This window comes from Amblyraja radiata, chromosome 9 (assembly GCF_010909765.2).
Source record: "Amblyraja radiata isolate CabotCenter1 chromosome 9, sAmbRad1.1.pri, whole genome shotgun sequence".
NCBI lineage: Eukaryota > Metazoa > Chordata > Chondrichthyes > Rajiformes > Rajidae > Amblyraja > Amblyraja radiata.
Window position 1 is genome coordinate 9,942,473 of NC_045964.1, and position 19,209 is coordinate 9,961,681.

At 46.1% G+C, this 19,209-nt stretch overlaps 1 protein-coding gene across 1 annotated transcript in view; it reads left to right on the top strand.

Annotated features, from left to right (window-relative positions):
* Positions 1-19,209, top strand: part of mapkbp1 (mitogen-activated protein kinase binding protein 1) — a 216,876-nt gene that overhangs the window by 170,401 nt on the left and 27,266 nt on the right. Inside the window, exons 14-22 of the mRNA XM_033026649.1 lie at positions 889-959; positions 2,172-2,293; positions 5,239-5,314; positions 6,251-6,362; positions 8,757-8,820; positions 11,194-11,319; positions 13,109-13,257; positions 16,353-16,417; positions 17,816-18,076. Coding sequence (XP_032882540.1) covers positions 889-959; positions 2,172-2,293; positions 5,239-5,314; positions 6,251-6,362; positions 8,757-8,820; positions 11,194-11,319; positions 13,109-13,257; positions 16,353-16,417; positions 17,816-18,076 — 1,046 coding nt within the window. The remainder of the gene's footprint in view (positions 1-888; positions 960-2,171; positions 2,294-5,238; positions 5,315-6,250; positions 6,363-8,756; positions 8,821-11,193; positions 11,320-13,108; positions 13,258-16,352; positions 16,418-17,815; positions 18,077-19,209) is intronic.

The window sequence follows — 19,209 nt, forward strand, 5'->3', positions numbered from 1 at the left end:
CAGGACCATTTATTGAGAGTCACCAGAAAATGCGTGAAAACATTAGCAATTCAGGAAGGTTCTCTGGAAAGAGATAAAAAGGTTACTGTTTCAGTTCAGAAGAGGGGGCTTGGACCTGAAACCTTAACCCTATTTAACGTCCACTGATTGTTTACAGCACTTTCTGCTCATATTTAATATTTCCTGCATTTTTTGGTACCTCTGTTGGCACTAGTCATATGTCCAGGGCTGAGTGTGATGTTGTCGCAGAGTTGGATGAAATGTTTGAGCCAGTCCTATCAGGTTTTCCAGTTCAGGAACTGCCTCACATGTGTACAGATGCAGAGTTCTTGCAATAGCTTTGTCTGTTTGAGTGCTGTGCCCTTCCGGGTGTAAAAGGCTGCTGAGTGGGTTGTGCTAAAGCAGTTGAGATTGGGTGAACCTTTCTGCTTTGTCAGCTTTCTTGCTGTGCTGGAACTTCGGAAAATGCAGTCTCTCTTCCCCTTCTGGGAAACCGGGAACATAATGGGTCCTGGCCTATCGCATGTGACCATGGTAACACGGTCACCTTGCCACGGTGGCGCAGCGGTAGAGTTGCTGCCTTACAGCGCTTGCAGCGACAGAGACCCAGGTTTTATCCCAACTACGGGTGCTGTCCATACAGAGTTTGTACGCTCTCCCTGTGACCGCATTGGTTTCCTCCGAGATCTTCGGGTTTCCTCCCACACTTCAAAGACGTATAGGTTTGTTGGTTAATTGGCTTGGTATATGTGTGTAAAAAAAAATTGTCCTTAGAATGTGTAGGATAGTGTTAATGTGCGGGGATCGCTGGTCGGTGTGGACTCGGTGGGCTGAGGGGCCTGTTTCCGCACTGTATCTCTAAACTAAACCTTCTATTCTTCTTTGCAGCTAATGGCGGGAGCGTCAGGATGATCACCTGCGGTGCAGACAAGAGCATTTACTTCCGGACAGCACAGAAGGTAACAGATAGCGGCAGTGTATGAATGTACAGTCAGTTACAAACTGGAATCTAATACATAGGTTCAATACAAGTCGAATAATCAACACTTTGGGAGTGAGTTAAAGAAGTTTGGAATCTAATGCAAAGGTTCAGTGTATATAAAATACCCTGGGAAAGACACAAAATGCTGGAGTAACTCAATGGGACAGGCAGTATTTCTGGAGAAAAGGAATGGGTAACGTATCGGGTTGAGACCCTGTGAATGAGTTACAATCTATTATTTAGTCCAGGGCTTCAGTACATTTGGAACATAATCAGTACAAAACCTGCATATTCCGTACATAATCAATATTCGTTAAATAATATACTATATATCATTGAGTTACAGATTGGAGATGAATCCCAAAGATCAGTGTTCATAGAATAGTTGATACCGTGGGACTGAATTACAGACTAGTATCTAATCCAGTGCTTTAGTAAATGCAATGATCAGTGTGAGAGTGGAATTCCCCAGATTGTTCCACTATCTGGAGTTCTGCCAGACAATGTTTGAAGGAAAGAACTGCACATGTTGGTTTAAATCGAAGGTAGACACAAAATGCTGGAGTAACTCAGCGCGACAGGCAGCATCTTTGGAGAGTAGGACTGGGTGACGTTTCGGGTCGAGACTCTTCTGCAGACTACGGTTCATCCAGCACCTTTGATAATTAGATCAAAGGATTACATTTGAATATATAGGTGCCTCGCAATCTTTGATAGATACGATAAGGGAATAACGTTTAATGATCGACATTTTGGCTGGGGACCATCAAAAGGTCATAGGTCATAAGTGATAGGAGCAGTATTAGGCCATTCGGCCCATCAAGTCTACTCCACCATTCAATTCTGGCTAATCTATCTCTCCCTATCTCTCCCTTCTAACCCTTCTAAAAATGTATAGGAAGGAACTGCAGATGCTGGTTTACACTGAAGAGAGACACAAAGTGCTGGAGAAACTCAGCGGGACAGGCAGCATCTCTGGAGAGAAGGAATGGGTGATCTTTCGGGTCTGAAGAAGGGTCTCGACCCGAAACGTCACCCATTCCTTCTCTCCAGAGATGCTGCCTGTCCGGCTGAGTTAGTCCAGCACTTTGTGTCTGCCAGACAATGCATCGTCTCCCGATATTGTTCTGTATGTAGATGATGCTCTGTAGGTGTCTGGAGCTAAACTGTTTGTTTTCATTCCCAATAGACTAGCGAAGGCACTCAGTTCACCCGAACTCACCATGTGGTTCGAAAGACGACTTTGTATGACATGGATGTGGATTCTACGCGGAAGTACGCTGCCGTTGGATGCCAGGACAGGAGCATTCGGTGAGTGAGATCTGGTGCTGCCACTGACATACAGCTCCCGGTTATATATCTTCTGTGTGTCTTTTTTAAATTTTTTTTTTTTTTTTTTTTTTTTTTTAATTTTTTAATTTTTAATTTTAATTTTTAACTTAACTTGACTCTCTGAATAGCCGCACAAGAGTTCCTATGTGTGTAAGCACAAATGGCAAATAAAGTTTTTGACCTTTGACATTTGACCTTTGAGCTACGCCTCGTCTGTTGTCTCCCGGGGTTGAGAATGACTTTCTTCTACTAATTCTGTGGGTTCTGAGATGGCTGGTGAGGTTGATGTGGGATCACAGTGGCACAGCGGTAGAGCTGCTGCCTAACCACGTCAGAAACCCAAGTCTGATCCAGACCACGGGTACTGCCTGTGCGGAGTTTGTATGTTCTCCCTGTGACCGCGTGGGTTTCGCCCAAGTACTCTGGTTTCCTCCCATATCCCATTCGTCCCATCAAGTCTACTCCGCCATTCAATCATGGCTGATCTATCTCTCTCTCCTAACCCCATTCTCCTGCCTTCTCCCCATAACTACTGACACCCGTACCAATCAAGAATCTATCTATCTCTGCCTTAAAAATATCTACTGTCTTGGCCTCCACAGCCTTCTGTGGCAAAGAATTCCAAAGATTCTCCACCCTCTGACTAAATACATTTCTCCTAATTTCCTTCCTAAAAGAACATCCTTTAATTCTGAGGCTATGACCTCTGGTCCTAGACTCTCCCACTAGTGGAAACATCCTCTCCACATCCACTCTATTCAAGCCTTTCACTATTCTGTAAGTTTCAATGAGGAGACCCCTCATCCTTCTAAACTACAGCGAGTACAGGCCCAGTGCCGTCAAATGCTCATCATAGGTTAACCTACTCATTCCTGGGATCATTTGTGGGTTTTTGTCTGTTAATTGGTTTCTGTAAATCACCCCTGGTGTGTAATGTGAAAGTGAGATAACATAGACAAAGTGACAGGTGATCGATGATTGGCATGGACAGGGTGGGCATAAAGCTAGTTTCCACGGTTGTTTCTCTAAACTAAACTAAACCCAGACTCTGCCACAGGCTGGGCAGGAGGTTCAGAGCAGGATTGAACCCTGCGCTGTAAGGCAGCAACTTTACCGCTGTGCCACCATGCCGCCCTTAGTGTGGCTTTTGCAGAGACAGCAGTGAAGCTCTCTTCAAACACCACAGCATCAGCATAAAATTCTCACAGCTTACATATCTCACTATAAAGCTCTGTTATCCCCATACATCTCACTGTAAAACTCTGGTGAAACACACATTCCCCACTTGAATACATACATCTCTACAGCAAAATACCCCACCACATTGTTACCCACTGATATAACTTACATCCACTGATGTAACACTCTGATAACCCTCCCCACAACTCAATCACACTTATATTTTCAACACCACATCTGGCATCGCCAGCGACTCCCTCTTCCTCGACTCCCCGGTCTTCAGGGCTGAGTTCAAGGTTTAAAGGTCAGTTTATTGTCACATGCACCAATTAAGGAACAGTGACATTTGTGTTACCACACAGCCATACTAAGTGAAAGCAACAAGACACACAACCACATTCCTCACTGTGATTGAAAGCAATAAAGTTCAATCTTCTTCCTCTTTGTTCTCCCGCGGTCGGGGTAGTCAAATCATCTGCAGTCGGGGCGATCAAAGCCCCCGCAGCCGACCAAACTCCCACGCTGGGGCGGTTGAAACTCTCTCTGCGCGGTATGAGTTCCCGAGTCAGCCTCTTCTTACCAGAGACCACGGGCTTCACCATGTTAAAGTCCACAGGTTGGAGCTTCGATCCCTGGCAAAGGGATCGCAAGCTCTGCGATGTTAAAGTCCCGCAGACTCCTGAGGCTTGGCACACCCATCGGTCTCCAGGAAAGGCCGCCAATTCCACGATGTTAGGCCGCAGTGGGGACAGAGATACGGTACGGAAAAAAATCGCATCTCCTTCGTGGTAAAAGATTGAAAAAAAGTTTCCCCCCTTCTCCCCCCGACATAAAACAAACCAAGGAACACTAAAACATACTTTTTAACACATACTAAATATAACAAAAAGAAGAAAGGACAGACAGACTATTGGCGAGGCAGCCAATGCAGGTGGCGCCACCCAGTGTATGCGGTGTATTCAGTGGCTTAGGTCATGTTCATAAATGATAGGAGCAGAATTAGGCCATTCGGCCCATCAGGTCTACTCCGCCATTCAATCATGGCTGATGTATCTCTCCCACCTATCCCCATTCTCCTGCATTCCCCCCGTAACCTCTGACACCCGTACTAATCACAAATCTATCTCTGACTTTAAAATATCCATTGACGGCCTCCACAGCCTTCTATGACAAAGAACCAGTACACCCCAACTTTTCTCTGTAATAATTAGTACTGTTTGTACTGACATTGTATTATCTTTCACCATAACACTCAAGAATACTGCAGACCTCTGAAAATAAAACTGATGTTTTGCACGTGTTTGAAACTGAGGTATCCTACACCTGTTTCGGAAGGAACTGCAGATGCTGGTTTAAACCGAAAATAGACACAAAAGGTTGGAGTAACTTAGCGGGTCAGACAGCATCTCTGGAGAAAAGGAATAGGTGATATTATGGGTCGAGACCCTTCTTCAGACTAGAAGGATCTCGACCTAAAACGTCACGCATTCCTTTTCTCCAGAGATGTTGTCTGACCCGCTGAGTTACTCCAGCTTTTTGTGCCTATCCTTTACAATGTAGCTTTACATGGAGTATGCCACACCACTCACCACATTCCCGAATGAACAGACTAAATCCACAAACTGAACAACAATGTGTTATGGAAGTTTTATATTGGCCTTACTTTGATTTAAACACTTGAACAAGTTTACACATGTGTAAACTTCTCGATTGTTCTCTCTCCATCTACGCCTACTTCCCTGCAGAATATTTAACATTAGCAATGGGAAACAGAAGAAGCTCTACAAGGGATCTCAAGGAGAAGATGGAACGCTGATTAAGGTGAGTGCTCTTGGATCAGTGCAGCGTCCTGCTTTCAAAAGCAGTGGTCCTTCTATCCATGCAGATCCTTCCCACACAGACCATTCTTTGCCACAACATCCTGTCCCCCTCTCACCTCGCTTCTTCCCACCCACTCCCCACTTCATCTGTCCCTCTCCCACCCCCCCACCCCTTCCACTGCTCCCATCTGCCCACAGCACACACCTCCCTTTATGGACCCCATACTCCAGATTCCTTTCCAACACATTCCATCATCTGCAGTCCCTCCACCAAGCATGTCCGCACCTGTGTTGTTATCTCCATCTCTCTCTCCCCCAACTAACACCATCCAACAGTCCACCCCTTCTATCACTGGCCAGCTGTTTCCCCACCACGCACCGCTTTATACTGGATATCTCCTCTCCATGCATGTAGGAAGTGAACTGCAGATGCTGGTTTACACCAAGTATAGACACAAAATGCTGGAGTAACTCAGCGGGACAGACAGCATTTCTGGAGAGAAGGAATGGGTAACGTTTTGGGTCGAGACCCTTCTTCAGACTGAAACGTCACCCATTTCTTCTCTGCTGACTGTCTTGCTGAGTTACTTCAGCGTTTTGTGTCTATCCCCTCTCTCTTGTGTCTATCTGACCCTTTCTCTACGTCAATGACTCTTCTCTCTCTGCTCTGTGTGACTCTCTCTCTATTGTCTAACTTTCTCTCTCTCTGCACTGACATTCTCTCTACTAATGGCTCTCTGTCTACTGACCAACTCTCTCTCTCTCTCTCTGTGTGCTGACTGACCCTTTCTCTACTGACAGACACCTCTCTCTACTCTCTCGCTGTGTTGACCAACCCTGTCTCTCTGCTGTCTGATCCTCTCTCTGCACTGACTGGTTTGTTTGATCAGAGATCCTGAGTTCATATAACCAGTGCGGCTCGTCTATTTGTATCCAGGTTCAGATTGATCCGTCCGGCCTGTATATTGCAACCAGCTGCTCTGATAAGAATCTCTCCATCTTTGACTTCTATTCAGGCGAGTGTGTTGCAACCATGTTTGGACACTCAGGTGAGTTTGCATTGAGGAGGCCACCCTTTTACTGTCCCCGTGTTGACTGTAATTAACATTCAGCATGTCCTTGTCCTACCCACGGTCATGGTTAGGGACCACACTGGGATAGAAGTGGGATCCATTTGTATCACGGTTAAACTACTATCTACCTCATTGGTGACCCTCAGAAGGAACTGCAGATGCTGGTTTAAACCGAAAATAGACAAAAAAAGTTGGAGTAACTCAGCGGGACAGACAGCATCTCTGGAGAAAAGGAATAGGTGATATTTCGGGTCGAGACCCTTCTTCTGACTAGAAGGGTCTCGACCTAAAATGTCACCTATTCCTTTTCTCCAGAGATGCTGCCTGTCCCGCTGAGTTACTCCAGCATTTTGTGTCTATCTTTAAACCAGCATCTGCAGTTCCTTCCTACACAGAAATAAATAGGCCACTGGTTTCAGGGATTCAACATTTAACTGGATCTTTAAGGGATTTTTTCCTTTATCTTTCTAAAGTGCACTGAAGGAAACAAATTGCTGCTCATGTTACAAGGAAGATAAATTTTTGTTTAATTTTTAAAATTGATTTAAAATAACCCAGGAGATTATTTTGTTGCCTGTGATGCTTCCAAATCTGGTCATACTGTGAAGATTGAAAGCAAGGTCAATATGAGTCTTGGATTTGTCCAAGTGTGTGGGTTGAGATTAATTTGGAAGGGCAACTTGACGAATAGATGTAAATAGCACATGGAGACCTAGTTTGGTGGTTGGACTTTGGATTTTGTTCCATCAAAGTCTGATTTACCTAGATTAACTGATCATTTATGTATACTGTATTTATTGTTGTTGCTGATGCATCTAATATACTATTAAAGCTGCTGAAAGTAAAAGACTTTAATTGTTTTGGTTCCTCTCTGGTGCACATGAGAAATTATACTCTTGAAGTCTGAGAAAAGAATGAAGCTATGAATTATTTTAATGTTCTGGAATGCACTGCCTAAAGACAATAGACAATAGACAATAGGTGCCATGCGAGAGGGCAGATTCAACACCATTTTAGCAAAAGGGACCCATTTACACATTAAAGTATAAAATAGAGAGAGCCAAGATTGTTGAGATTAATGGGATATCTCTTCGAAAATCTCTTTGCAAGCCTGATGAACTGATTAGTTTCTGTGTGATATTTATGATTCGACCATGAAATACCAGGTCTTTTATTTTTATATGTTTTGTTTTGTTATATGTTATTTTTAACAGTTTGCGGATAGGGTAAATTTATGGTGTAACTCCCATCTACCTCATCAGAGTCCAGCAATCTTGAATCGGATTTTATCGGACTTTATCTTGCACTAAATGTTGTACCCTTTATGCTCTATCTGTACATTGTAGACAGCTTGATTGTAATCAGGTATAGTCTTCCTTGACTGGATAGCATGCAACAAAAAGCTTTTCACTGTACATTGGTACATGTGACAATAATAGACTAAACTAACTAACTAAACTCAATGACAGCCATCCTCTGGGACCAATTGCTTGTTCATCATATGTTGATTTATTGTTTTCATAACTTCTACATTGGAAACTAATCTAGTTTCTGGCCCTGGTTCCAATTTTCACCACTGTATGAATATCTAATTTACAGTAATTGAAGGGTTTTGCAGGTGGGGAAGATTGGGAGGCACCTACATATTCAAATCTGTAATCCTTTGATCTAATTAACAAAGGTGCTGGATAAACTTGAGTCTGAAGAAGGGTCTCGCCTCAAAACCTCACCCATTCCTTCTCTCCAGAGATGCTGCCAGAGAACTCTCACTGACGAGAGTTCAGCAACATCCTCTCTCACTGCTCCCCCCTCTGTGCCTCCAGAGATGCTGCCTGTCCCGCTGAGTTACTCCAGCATTCTGTGTCAATCTTTGCTGGATAAACTACATTGACCCATTGTGAACTACTATCTATCTCTTTGATGACCCCCGGACTATCCTTGATCGGGCTTTGCTGGCTTTACCTTGCACTCAACATTATTCCCTTATCGTGTATCTATTCACTGCAATGGCTGGATTGTAATCATGTATTGTCTTTCCGCTGACTGGATAGCACGCAACAAAAGCTTTTCACTGTACCTCGGTACACGTGACAATAAACTAAACTGAACTGAACATTGTGGTCAAGGCATAGGCATGAGCGTGCCTTCTACTCTGTGACAGTTAATCTATACTGGCCACTGTACAACCCTATTATCCCTATTAGTAAAAGTAATGCTTCTGATCAAGATAGACCTTGTGATTCAGTATCAGTCGCAGAGACATTCAGTAAACCACGTTGATCATAGTTGTCCCACAAGCCCATATCTTTTGGTTTGGCTCTCACTAACTTACCTTGGTTTCTACAACAAATATGTTGTTTTTTTCCCCAGAGGTTGTGACAGGAATGAAGTTCACCAATGACTGTAAACATCTGATCTCCGTGTCAGGGGACAGGTATGTTCTTTCTCTCCGTGTTACACTGTTGTTCGTGACGCACCCTTCCTAACTAATTGTGGGCCCTCTCTTCTCTCCACCCCCTCACTCCATCTCTTTCTTCTGGCAAAGCAAACGCTGCCGATGTTAGACATCTACAGGAAAGCACAGAAAGTGCCACAAACGATGTCCTGGTTGGGCAGCACATGGACTGAGCATCATTGACGTCTCCGGGCAATTTGCCTTTCAGTCTGCTGTGCCGGATCAGCCAGTCAGGCCGTCTGTCTAGGGCGTAAAACAAAATGATCCTGAAAAAATAAAAATACAAAATGCTGGATATACTGGGGCAGCAAATAGAGAGGGAGAGAGTTGAAGTATCATGTCCATAATCTTTCATCAGAACAGGGTCTGAAATGTTAACATTAACCTGCTTCCCTGTCCAAAGGTGCTGCTTGTCCCATTAGGACGACAGATGGCACAATGGGCTAAGTGTTCGGCTGGCAACCGGAAGGTAGCTGGTTCGAATCCCGCTTGGAGTGCATACTGTCGTTGTGTCCTTGGGCAAGACACTTCACCCACCTTTGCCTGTGTGTGTCATTGGGCAAGACACTTCACCCATCTTTGCCTGTGTGTGTCCTTGGGCAAGACACTTCACCCACCTTTGCCTGTGTGTGTGGATGTAATTATGTGAAGCACTTTGGGGTCAATGCAAGTTGACTAAAAATGTGCTATATAAATAAAGAAATTTAAATTTAATTTAATTGAGTATCTCCAGCATTTTCTGTATTATTACATTGCATGCCTCTTTATGTCTTTCACTGACTGCTTTCCTGTTTCTGTCCTAAAAATGCTTTATTTTTTCTCTTTCTTTATTCCTCTCCCTCTATACCGCTCTGTCTCAACTACTCTCCCTTTCCTCTCTCTCATCCCGTCTCTATTTTACCCCTGATGCAGCCTACGTCTCATTCCCCCTCTCTGTCTCTCTTCTCTTCTTCCTCCTCTCCACTCCTCCTATCATCCCTTCTTCCTTCCCATCTCTAATCTTGTCTTTCACATTTTTCTCTCATTATCCCACCCCGCTTCCCTTTCTTTCCTCGCTGCCCTTCCCTCTCTTCCCTTTCTGACCTCTTCCCCTTCCCTCCACTCTCTTTTCTTCACTTTCTTGATTCTCTTTTCTCTCTCCTTCCTGTCTCTCCACTTTCCTTATTCTTCTCTTTCCACATTCTCCCCTTTCTCTCTTCCCTTTCTACCCGTTCCTTCTGCCCTCTCTTTCCTCTTGCCATCTACCCACCCCAACTCTCCCTCTCTCCCTCTCCCTCTCCAATTTCCCTTTCTCTCCCCTTCCATATTTCCCTTTCATCTCCCTCTTCTTCCCATACTCTCCTCTTCCCTTTCTCCACTCTTCCTCCCTTTTGTCCCTCTCTTTCCTCTCCCCTTTCCATTCCCTTCTCTTTCTTCTCGCCTCTTTTCTCTATCTCTCTTCCCTCTCTGTCATCCCTCCCTCCCAACTTCCCTCTACCTGCTCCTCTTCACATCTCTTCAACTCTCCCCTTCCCCTCTCTCTGTCCCTCCCCCCCCTCTTAATACTCCACAAACAAGCCATAGAAACATAGAAACATAGAAAGTAGGTGCAGGAGTAAGCCATTCGGCCCTTCGAGCCTGCACCGCCATTCAATATGATCATGGCTGATCATCCAACTCAGTATCCTGTACCTGCCTTCTCTCCATACCCCCTGATCCCTTTAGCCACAAGGGCCACATCTAACTCCCTCTTAAATATAGCCAATGAACTGGCCTCAACTACCTTCTGCGGGAGAGAATTCCACAGATTCACCACTCTCTGTGTGAAAAAGGTTTTCCTCATCTCGGTCCTAAAAGATTTCCCCTTTATCCTTAAACTGTGACCCCTTGTTCTGGACTTCCCCAACATCGGGAACAATCTTCCTGCATCTAGCCTGTCCAACCCCTTAAGAATTTTGTACGTTTCTATAAGATCCCCCCTCAATCTTCTAAATTCCAGCGAGTACAAACCGAGTCTATCCAGTCTTTCTTCATATGAAAGTCCTGACATCCCAGGAATCAGTCTGGTGAACCTTCTCTGCACTCCCTCTATGGCAAGAATGTCTTTCCTCAGATATGGAGACCAAAACTGTACGCAATACTCCAGGTGTGGTCTCACCAAGACCCTGTACAACTGCAGTAGAACCTCCCTGCTCCTATACTCAAATCCAGTGAGAGCTTGGCTTGTGATGTGAGGGGAATGGAACCTGCACTGTCAGCCAAGTGATATCTTATCTGCAATCGTCCATGGCCCTGCACTCACTTGGTATGGGCTGAGGTTGAAATTCTGGACGGTGTTATCTGAAAGATGTGACCCTGTGTTATTCCCTGCAGCTGTATCTTCATCTGGCGGCTAAGCTCAGAACTGACAATTAACATGAGGCAGAGACTGGCCGAGACCAAGCAGAAAGATAAAAAGCAAACCAAGACCCCCCCACGGAAACATTCCACCCCGAGCAGGTATGTGCATCTTGGGGTACAGGGGAAGGGACCGATAGCTAATTATTAACCCCTGACACTTTTCACCAATTTATAACATGGACTCGTGAGAGTTTCGTCATTTGGCACTATTTCTGACTTCTTCCCAAAGTGTGATTCATCATCCTGTGCTGTTTTGTTGCCAATTTTTGGCTGCTCTATGAACGTCCATTTGTTACCATCAAGTGCAGGAATGATGAGGAAGTCAAACGAGGCGGGGGTTAGAAAGTGACAGCATGAAGCCACAAGAGACTGGAACCTAGAGTAACAAACAAAGTGCTGGAGGGACAGGCAGCATCTCTGGATAGAGGAATGGGTGACGATTCAGGTTGGGACCCTTCTTCAGACTGCCTGACCTGCTGAATTACTCCAGCATCTTGTGGTAATCTGAAGAGGGTGAACATGAATGTCAGACTAAAGTAATCTCCTCCATTCTAGTGCATGGTCCAAATCCCACCATCCCTGCATATCCATGTGCCTATCTAAAAGCCTCTTAAATGCCACTATCATATCTGCCTCCATATCTCTGGAGTGACTCTCAGTCTAAAGAATAGTCTCAGCACGAAACGTCACCCATTCCTTCTCTCCAGAGATGCTGCCTGTCCCACTGTGTTACTCCAGCATTTTATGTCTATCTTCGGTGTAAATCAGCATCTGCGGTTCCAAACTGCTGGAGGACCTCAGTAACATCTGTGGAGGGAGATGGGCAAAGTGTGTTTGAGCCCAGGGAAGGGTCCTGGCCGAAACACTGACAGTCCATTTCCCTCCATTCCCTGTCCATTTTGCCTGACTTTGTGTTTGTGAATTCATGGGTGGCACAGTGGTTAGTCACAGCTCCAGCAACTCGAGTTAGACCCTGAGCTCTGGTGCTGCCTGTGTGGAGTTTGTATGTTCTACCTCTGATATACACATTTTCTCCAGGTGACCCAATTTCCTCCCGCAGCCCAGAGATGTGCAGGTAGGTGATTGACCACAGTAGGCTGCCACTAGTGTGTGTTAACGGCAGGAAGGGTAATGTTTGTCTCAGGACACGTCTGGTTCTGGAAGGTCAGTATGGGTCAAATAGCCAGGAGGGCTCTGCACAGTTGACTACTACCTGAAATAATGACAGGGAAGCATAGCAACTGGCAAAAGTAGAGTGGATTTATTGTTAAAACTTATATTTCTTGTGCTCTTACATATAAGGACAATAGACAATAGACAATAGGTGCAGGAGTAGGCCATTCAGCCCTTTGAGCCAGCACTGCCATTTAATGTGATCATGGCTGATCATCCCCAATCAGTACCCCATTCCCCATATACTGCCTCCTCCTCATATCCCCTGACTCTGCTATTTTTAAGAGCCCTATCTAGCTCTCTCTTGAAAGCATCCAGATAACCTGCCTCCACCGCCCTCTGAGGCAGAGAATTCCACAGACTCGCCACTCTCTGTGAGAAAAAGTGTTTCCTCGTCTCCGTTCTTTCTCCGAGGGGGGAGGGGGATGTATGGATTGAGCAACGTGTCTCACAAGGAACTGATAATGTGTTGACTTTTGAAGCATAAGAATAATATTTTGTTTTCTCTCTCTGTATTTGACCAGTTTTATGTTACACCGCTTGACTTGTTTTGTCCTAATATGTCACTTGCACTCTTCCCTCTCTCCCCTTTCTCTAACCCACTCTACATTTTTCTCTCAAACTGTCTCTTTCACTTTTTCTCTCCATCTCTCTCCCTGTCTGTGACGGTAATTTATTGCAGATTATATCTGTCCACGTTCCTGTTCCCATTCAGGCAGGCAACGTTCGATGCTGCTGCCCAGACTGCCATGTCCTCTGATAGTGAGAAGGAAGCCGAAGAGGATGTAAATGAGGATGAAGATGGTCATAGCGAAGGCACAAAGCACGGTTCCCCCAAACGAGGCATCGCAGGTGAAGGGAATGGTAGGTCCATACAGATACAATACAATACAATACAATACAATACCTTTTATTATCATTTGAACCTCACATGAGGTTCAAACGAAATTTGGTTTCTGCAGCCATACAAAAAAAGAACCAAGTCAATTCAATTCACATAAACATCCATCACAGTGAGTCCTCCTCACTGTGATGGAAGGCAAAACTTAAACATATCTCTCCCCTGCACTCCCCTCTCCCCCCCATGTCAGAGTCAAAGACAGAGTCAAAGCCCCCGGCGGGCGATGTTAAATGTCCCGCAGCCATTAAAGCCACGCCGGGTGATGCAAGGCCACGCACCGGGTCTTGGTGTTGGAGCCCTGGCGGGCTCTTGGTGTTGGAGCCCCGGCGGGCGCTCACAAAGTCCCACGGCCATTCCAAGCCGCGCGGGGCGGTGATGTAAGGCCCCGCTCCAGGTAATCTTCAACCCCGCAACTCGGGCGGGAGAAGTCGCCGCTGCGGAAGCCCCGAAAAGCGGTCTCCCAGCAGGGACCCGTGGGCTCCCGGTATTACTGTCCACAGACCTGCGGTAGGAGCTTCCGAATCTCCGGGTGTCGGGTCACAGCAGCGTCCACTACAGCTCCACCCGCTCCGGACTCGGCCAGCTCCGTGATGGTGAGTAAATCCGCAGCTCCGCGACTGGAGCCCCAGGTCGTTCCTGTTGGAGGCCGCTCCACGTTGCAGCCCCAACGACAACGGAGACCCGACAAAGAAAAGGTCGGGTCTCCCGTGCAGGGGAAATACCTTAAAGTTCCCCCACCCCACCTCACCCCACCCCCACACACATACCCCGACAAAAAAAACAATAAAAACTACATAGAACAAGACAGAAAACAATAAAAAGACAGACGGACTGCAGAGGCCGCTGCTGACAAGAGTCGCGCCGCCCACTTTATAGGAGATAGGAGAGAGATTGAGATGTAAACACAGGGTCCATGCTCTCCAGCCCACCCACCAGCTCTCAGTGTCTGTGGTTCATCCTGCATTGTAGAACAAGCTATGTGTGGGAAGGAACTGCAGTTGCTGGTTTAGCACCAAAGATAGGCACAAAATGCTGTGGTAACTCAGCGGGACTTGCAGCATCTCTGGATAGAAGGAATGGGTGACTCGGCGATCGTTTCGCCGAACACCTTCCATCAGTCCGCCGAAGCTTACGCAATCTCCCGGTTGCCAAACACTTTTACTCCCCCTCCCATTCCCACACTGACCTTCATGTCCTGGGCCTCCTCCATTGTCAGAGTGAGGCCAAATGCAAATTGGAGGAACTGCACCTCATATTTCACTTGGGCAGCTTACACCACAGCGGTATGAATATTGAATTTTCTAACTTCAAGTAATCCTTGCTTTCCTTATCTCTCCGTTCCTCCCCCACCCTCGTTCTCCGACTATTTCACTGTCCTCCTGATTAATTTTACTGTTTGTCTGCCTCGTTGTCACCTTCCCCTTAGCCAACGATGAACCATTCTACATTTCCTTGATCATCGTCTGCTTTGATCTGTCGTTTTCACACCTTACCCTTCCATATCTAGTTTCCCTCTCCCCAAACTCAGTCTGGAGAAGGGTCTCGACCGGAAACGTCACCCATTCCTTCTCTCCAGAGATGCTGCCCGTCCCGCTGAGTTACTCCAGCATTTTGTGTCTACCTTCAATTTAAACCAGCATCTGCAGTTCTTTCCTACACATTCTGGAAATCTGCAGATCCTTTGGCTACTTGTAAGGTACAGAACCCGAGAGGGTGACCACTGTCTCATACGTCACCGAAGAAAGCATTCATTGTAGGCAATGATGTTGCTTTCTGGATTGCTGCACAGTGTGCTACAGGTCACCATTGGGTAACAAATGGGTTCCATTTTACAGACGTCCTTAATTTTATTTACACGACCACACAGAAATCGCTCGACATCGTAACCTTACCTCCACACTAACGTACACAAGGCATTAAAAGCACATAAGGCTGATGGGAAAGAGCAATTACTAAATGTGGAAAGAGAGAGAGACAACTCTGCCATTTGTAGGATTGACCAAGTAAATGAATGTTAGAATTTTGAATTTAATAATATTTTGGGAGCTTGTTTATGTATACATAATGCCATAAAGTGGGCATTGATTCCCCAAGGACTACCTGTATAGCATTGACATATTGATCCACCTGAGAATCTGTTACGCAGCAGAATTGTAAGTACTGCTGACAGGTAATTGTGGTCAAATATCCACCAAGCTTAGCACCGCGAGAGTGGAAAGTATTGTTCTACAAAATGGCACGGTGTTGGTATAAGAATTGCTCCAAATCTGTAATACAAGTCAACTAACGATCTCATTAATGGTGTACAATGGGTGTCAACACTGTGCCATTGGTGGTGTTGTACAATGGAGATCCAACATTGTAGCATTAGTGGTGCTGTCCAGTGGATGTCCAACACTGCACAATTCATGTACAGTATCATGGATGTCCAACACTGCTCCAAATTAAATCAGACAGCAATGGACCCAACAATTTATTATTGGCATTTAGAAACTGACCAGGTGATGTTAGTGCATTGTCAGCCAATAAAGCTGCACAGACTGCATAGATGCACAGAGTCTCTTGCCCAGAGTAGGTGAATCGAGGACCAGAGCCCATAGGTTTAAGGTGAAGGGGAAAAGATTCAATAGGAATCTGAAGGGTAACATTTTCACACAAAGTGTGGTTGGTGTATGGAACAAGCTGCCAGAGGAGGTAGTTGAGGCTGGGACTATCCCAACGTTTAAGAAAAAGTTAGGCAGATGCATGGATAGGACAGGGGGGATATGGACCAAATGCGGGCAGGTGGGACTAGTGTAGCTGGGACATGTTGGCTGGTGTGGACAAGTTGGGCAAAAGGGCCTGTTTCCACACTGTCATTCCATGACTCTAAAGCTAAGATCTCAATTGGAATCTTCCACTAAACTTCAGGACTGCTTCAAGTAAACTAATGGAGATGACTATACCTTACTGTTGAAGGTATGCAGCGTGCTTGTGTGGTGACCACTTCGAGAAAGTCTAATGTTGCCTTTGTGCACAATTTCACGGGATGCTTGATGCCGTTCTTTGTTCATTCCAGATATCTCCACAGGCAAGCAATACAATGGGAGTGTGAGGAGTCTGTACCACTGGGACAATGGGAAGGTAAGGTCGGATGTGGACTTCAAACACTGCCGCAGATTCAGCTGAAAGACCAGTTATACATTGTGCAAGTAGCTCTCAAACTGTGACAAGAATCTTTCACCCTCATTGGGTAGTCATATTTGCTGCAGGCTTCTCCAGGAATGTTTTACATGTTATCAGGAGGGATCTTAACATGAGGATTGGAACTTTTACGTTTTAGATATCCGATGCGCATTGAGTGTCGCCAGGTATGGAATCAAGGGCGGCACAGTGGTGCAGCTGGTAGAGTTGTTGCCGCACAGCTTGTGTTCAGTTCTGGGCACCATGTTATAGGAAAGATATTGTCAAGCTTGAAAGGGTTCAGAAAAGATTTACGAGGATGTTACCAGGACTAGAGGGTGTGAGCTATAGGGAGAGGTTGAGTAGGCTGGGTCTTTATTCCATGGAGCGCAGGAGGATGAGGGGTGATCTTATAGAGGTGTACAAAATCATGAGAGGAATAGATCGGGTAGATGCACAGTCTTTTACCCAGAGTAGGGGAATTGAGGACCAGAGGACATAGGTTCAGGGTGAAGGGGAAAAGATTTAATAGGAATCTGAGAGGTAACTTTTTCACACAAAGTTGGTGGTGGGTGTATGGAACAAGCTGCCAGAGGAGGTAGCTGAGGCTGGGACTATGCCATTGTTTAAGAAACAGTTGGACAGGTACATGGATAGGACAGGTTTGGAGGGATATGGACCAAATGTAGGCAAGTGGGACTAGTGAAGCTGGGGCATGTTGGCCATTGTGGGCAATTTGGGCCGAAGGGCCTGTTTCCACACTGTATCACTCTATGATAGCTCTAGGAATCCAAATTCTATCCTGACCTCGGGTGCTGCCTGCGTGGAGAATCTGAACGTTTTATCTTCCATCACATCCAAGCGGAGGTTCTATTGCATCTGGCCGGTAATCGAGAAGAGCTGGAGCAGATGCTGGCGGTCCTCTGCAAGGGCCGCACACTGTACACTGGTCAGGACACAGGTCTGAATCCCGCATCTCAATGCTGAGGGGCCACATCATCTGCTCCAGGCCTGCCCCATGGGCTGCCTCTTCTCACTGAGCCTTGGGGTGATTTACAGCAGGAGGAGCGTCAGTGGGAAGCAGGGGAGCCACCCTTGATATCCAGATGCGCTCAGTGTACATTAGATGTCTAAAAGATAAAAGGCAAGGCACCAGGCTCCTGGCACAACACTCTACACACATTCCTATGGATAAACTATCCTGTTTAGTGCTGATTCTGTCAGCGTTCTTGTTCCGGCGATGAATCCTGAGTGCTCGGCGAGATGCCATTGTGATTATTGTGGTGAAGTGATGCTATCTGTTGCTGGGCGCTGGCTTCCATTGTCAATGCTAACTTTTGCTTCCCCCCACCGGTACAGACAGATGACGTGTCGAAGGGACTGGATTCAGTCATCGATCATGCCCCCCGTCCCCGGGGCCGTTGGTCTCACCGTATGAACAACCTGGACCTGAGCGTGAAGTCGATGCTCGACCTGCGACACCTGGACTCCTTCTCCCACTCCCCGCCCATGGACTCCATCTCGCAGGCCAGTGCCCTGCTGCCCAGGGCCAGCGTGAGCAGCGCACCCACTGAACAAGAGCACAGGCTGAGGGTCAGCATAGAAACACTGCTGAGCGATGTGAGTCTCTGGCCCAACGCATCCGGTCTGACACTTTGAAGACTTGTCCAGCTACCCTCCCCTCCCCATCACCTGCTTCCTTCCCTGGCATGTTTCCTCCACACTTTCAAGCTCTCCAGATCATAACTCCTCCCTGCCGTCTAAATAAAATCTCCATGTCAACTATCTCTTACTATCCCTTTGCCCCACCCCTATCTCTCTTTACCAACTTTCTTCCCCTTACCCCATCAGTTGGAAGAATGGTCCAAACCAGAAACTTTGTCCATCCATTGCCTCCACAGATGCTGCGTGATCCATTCAGTTTCCTCCAGCACTTTGTTTTCTTCTCAGTTTTCCAGCATCTGCAGTTCCTTGCGTCTCCTTATCCTCAGCTTCTAATTTATTTCCCACAGCTCACTGGCTCTTCTTCCAGTGGTAGAAGTATTCAGATTATTTACAATATTTTGCGGTGGCACAGTGGCACAGCGGTAGAGTTGCTGCTGTGCAGTGCCAATGACCCAGGTTCCATCCTGAAGATGAATGCTGTCTGTACGGAGTTTGTCCATTCTCCCCGTGATCTGCATGGGTTTTCTCCGAGATCTTCGGTTTCCTCCCACATTCAAAAGACACACCGGTTTGTAGGTTGATTGACTTGGTATAAATGTAAATTGTCCCTAGTGTGTGTAGGATAGTGTTACTGTGTAGGAATCACTGGTCAGTGTGGACTTGGTGGGCCGAAGGGCCTGTTTCCACACTGTATCTCTAAACTAAACTAAACTAATTTTGATCACCGCTTCGAAGTATCAAATAGCCTTCGCTGCTCCACGCAGAACAATTGTAGTCTCAATGTATCCAAAGTCTCCCATTGTAGTGAATGTTTTCTGCAACATTTCCAAAGGCTTGATGTCCTTCTGAAGTTTGCTGTGCAGAGTGTGCTAGCTGGGGCCTAATTCATGATTTATAAAGAATAATTGAGTCATAAAGTGATACAGTTTGGAAACAGGCCCTTTGGCCCAGCTTGCCCACACAAGCCAACATGTCCCAGCTACACTAGTGCCACTTGCCCTCATTTGGTCCATATCCCTCCAAACCTGTACCTGTCCAACTTTTTCTTAAACATTGGGATAGTCCCAGCCTCAACTACATCCTCTGGC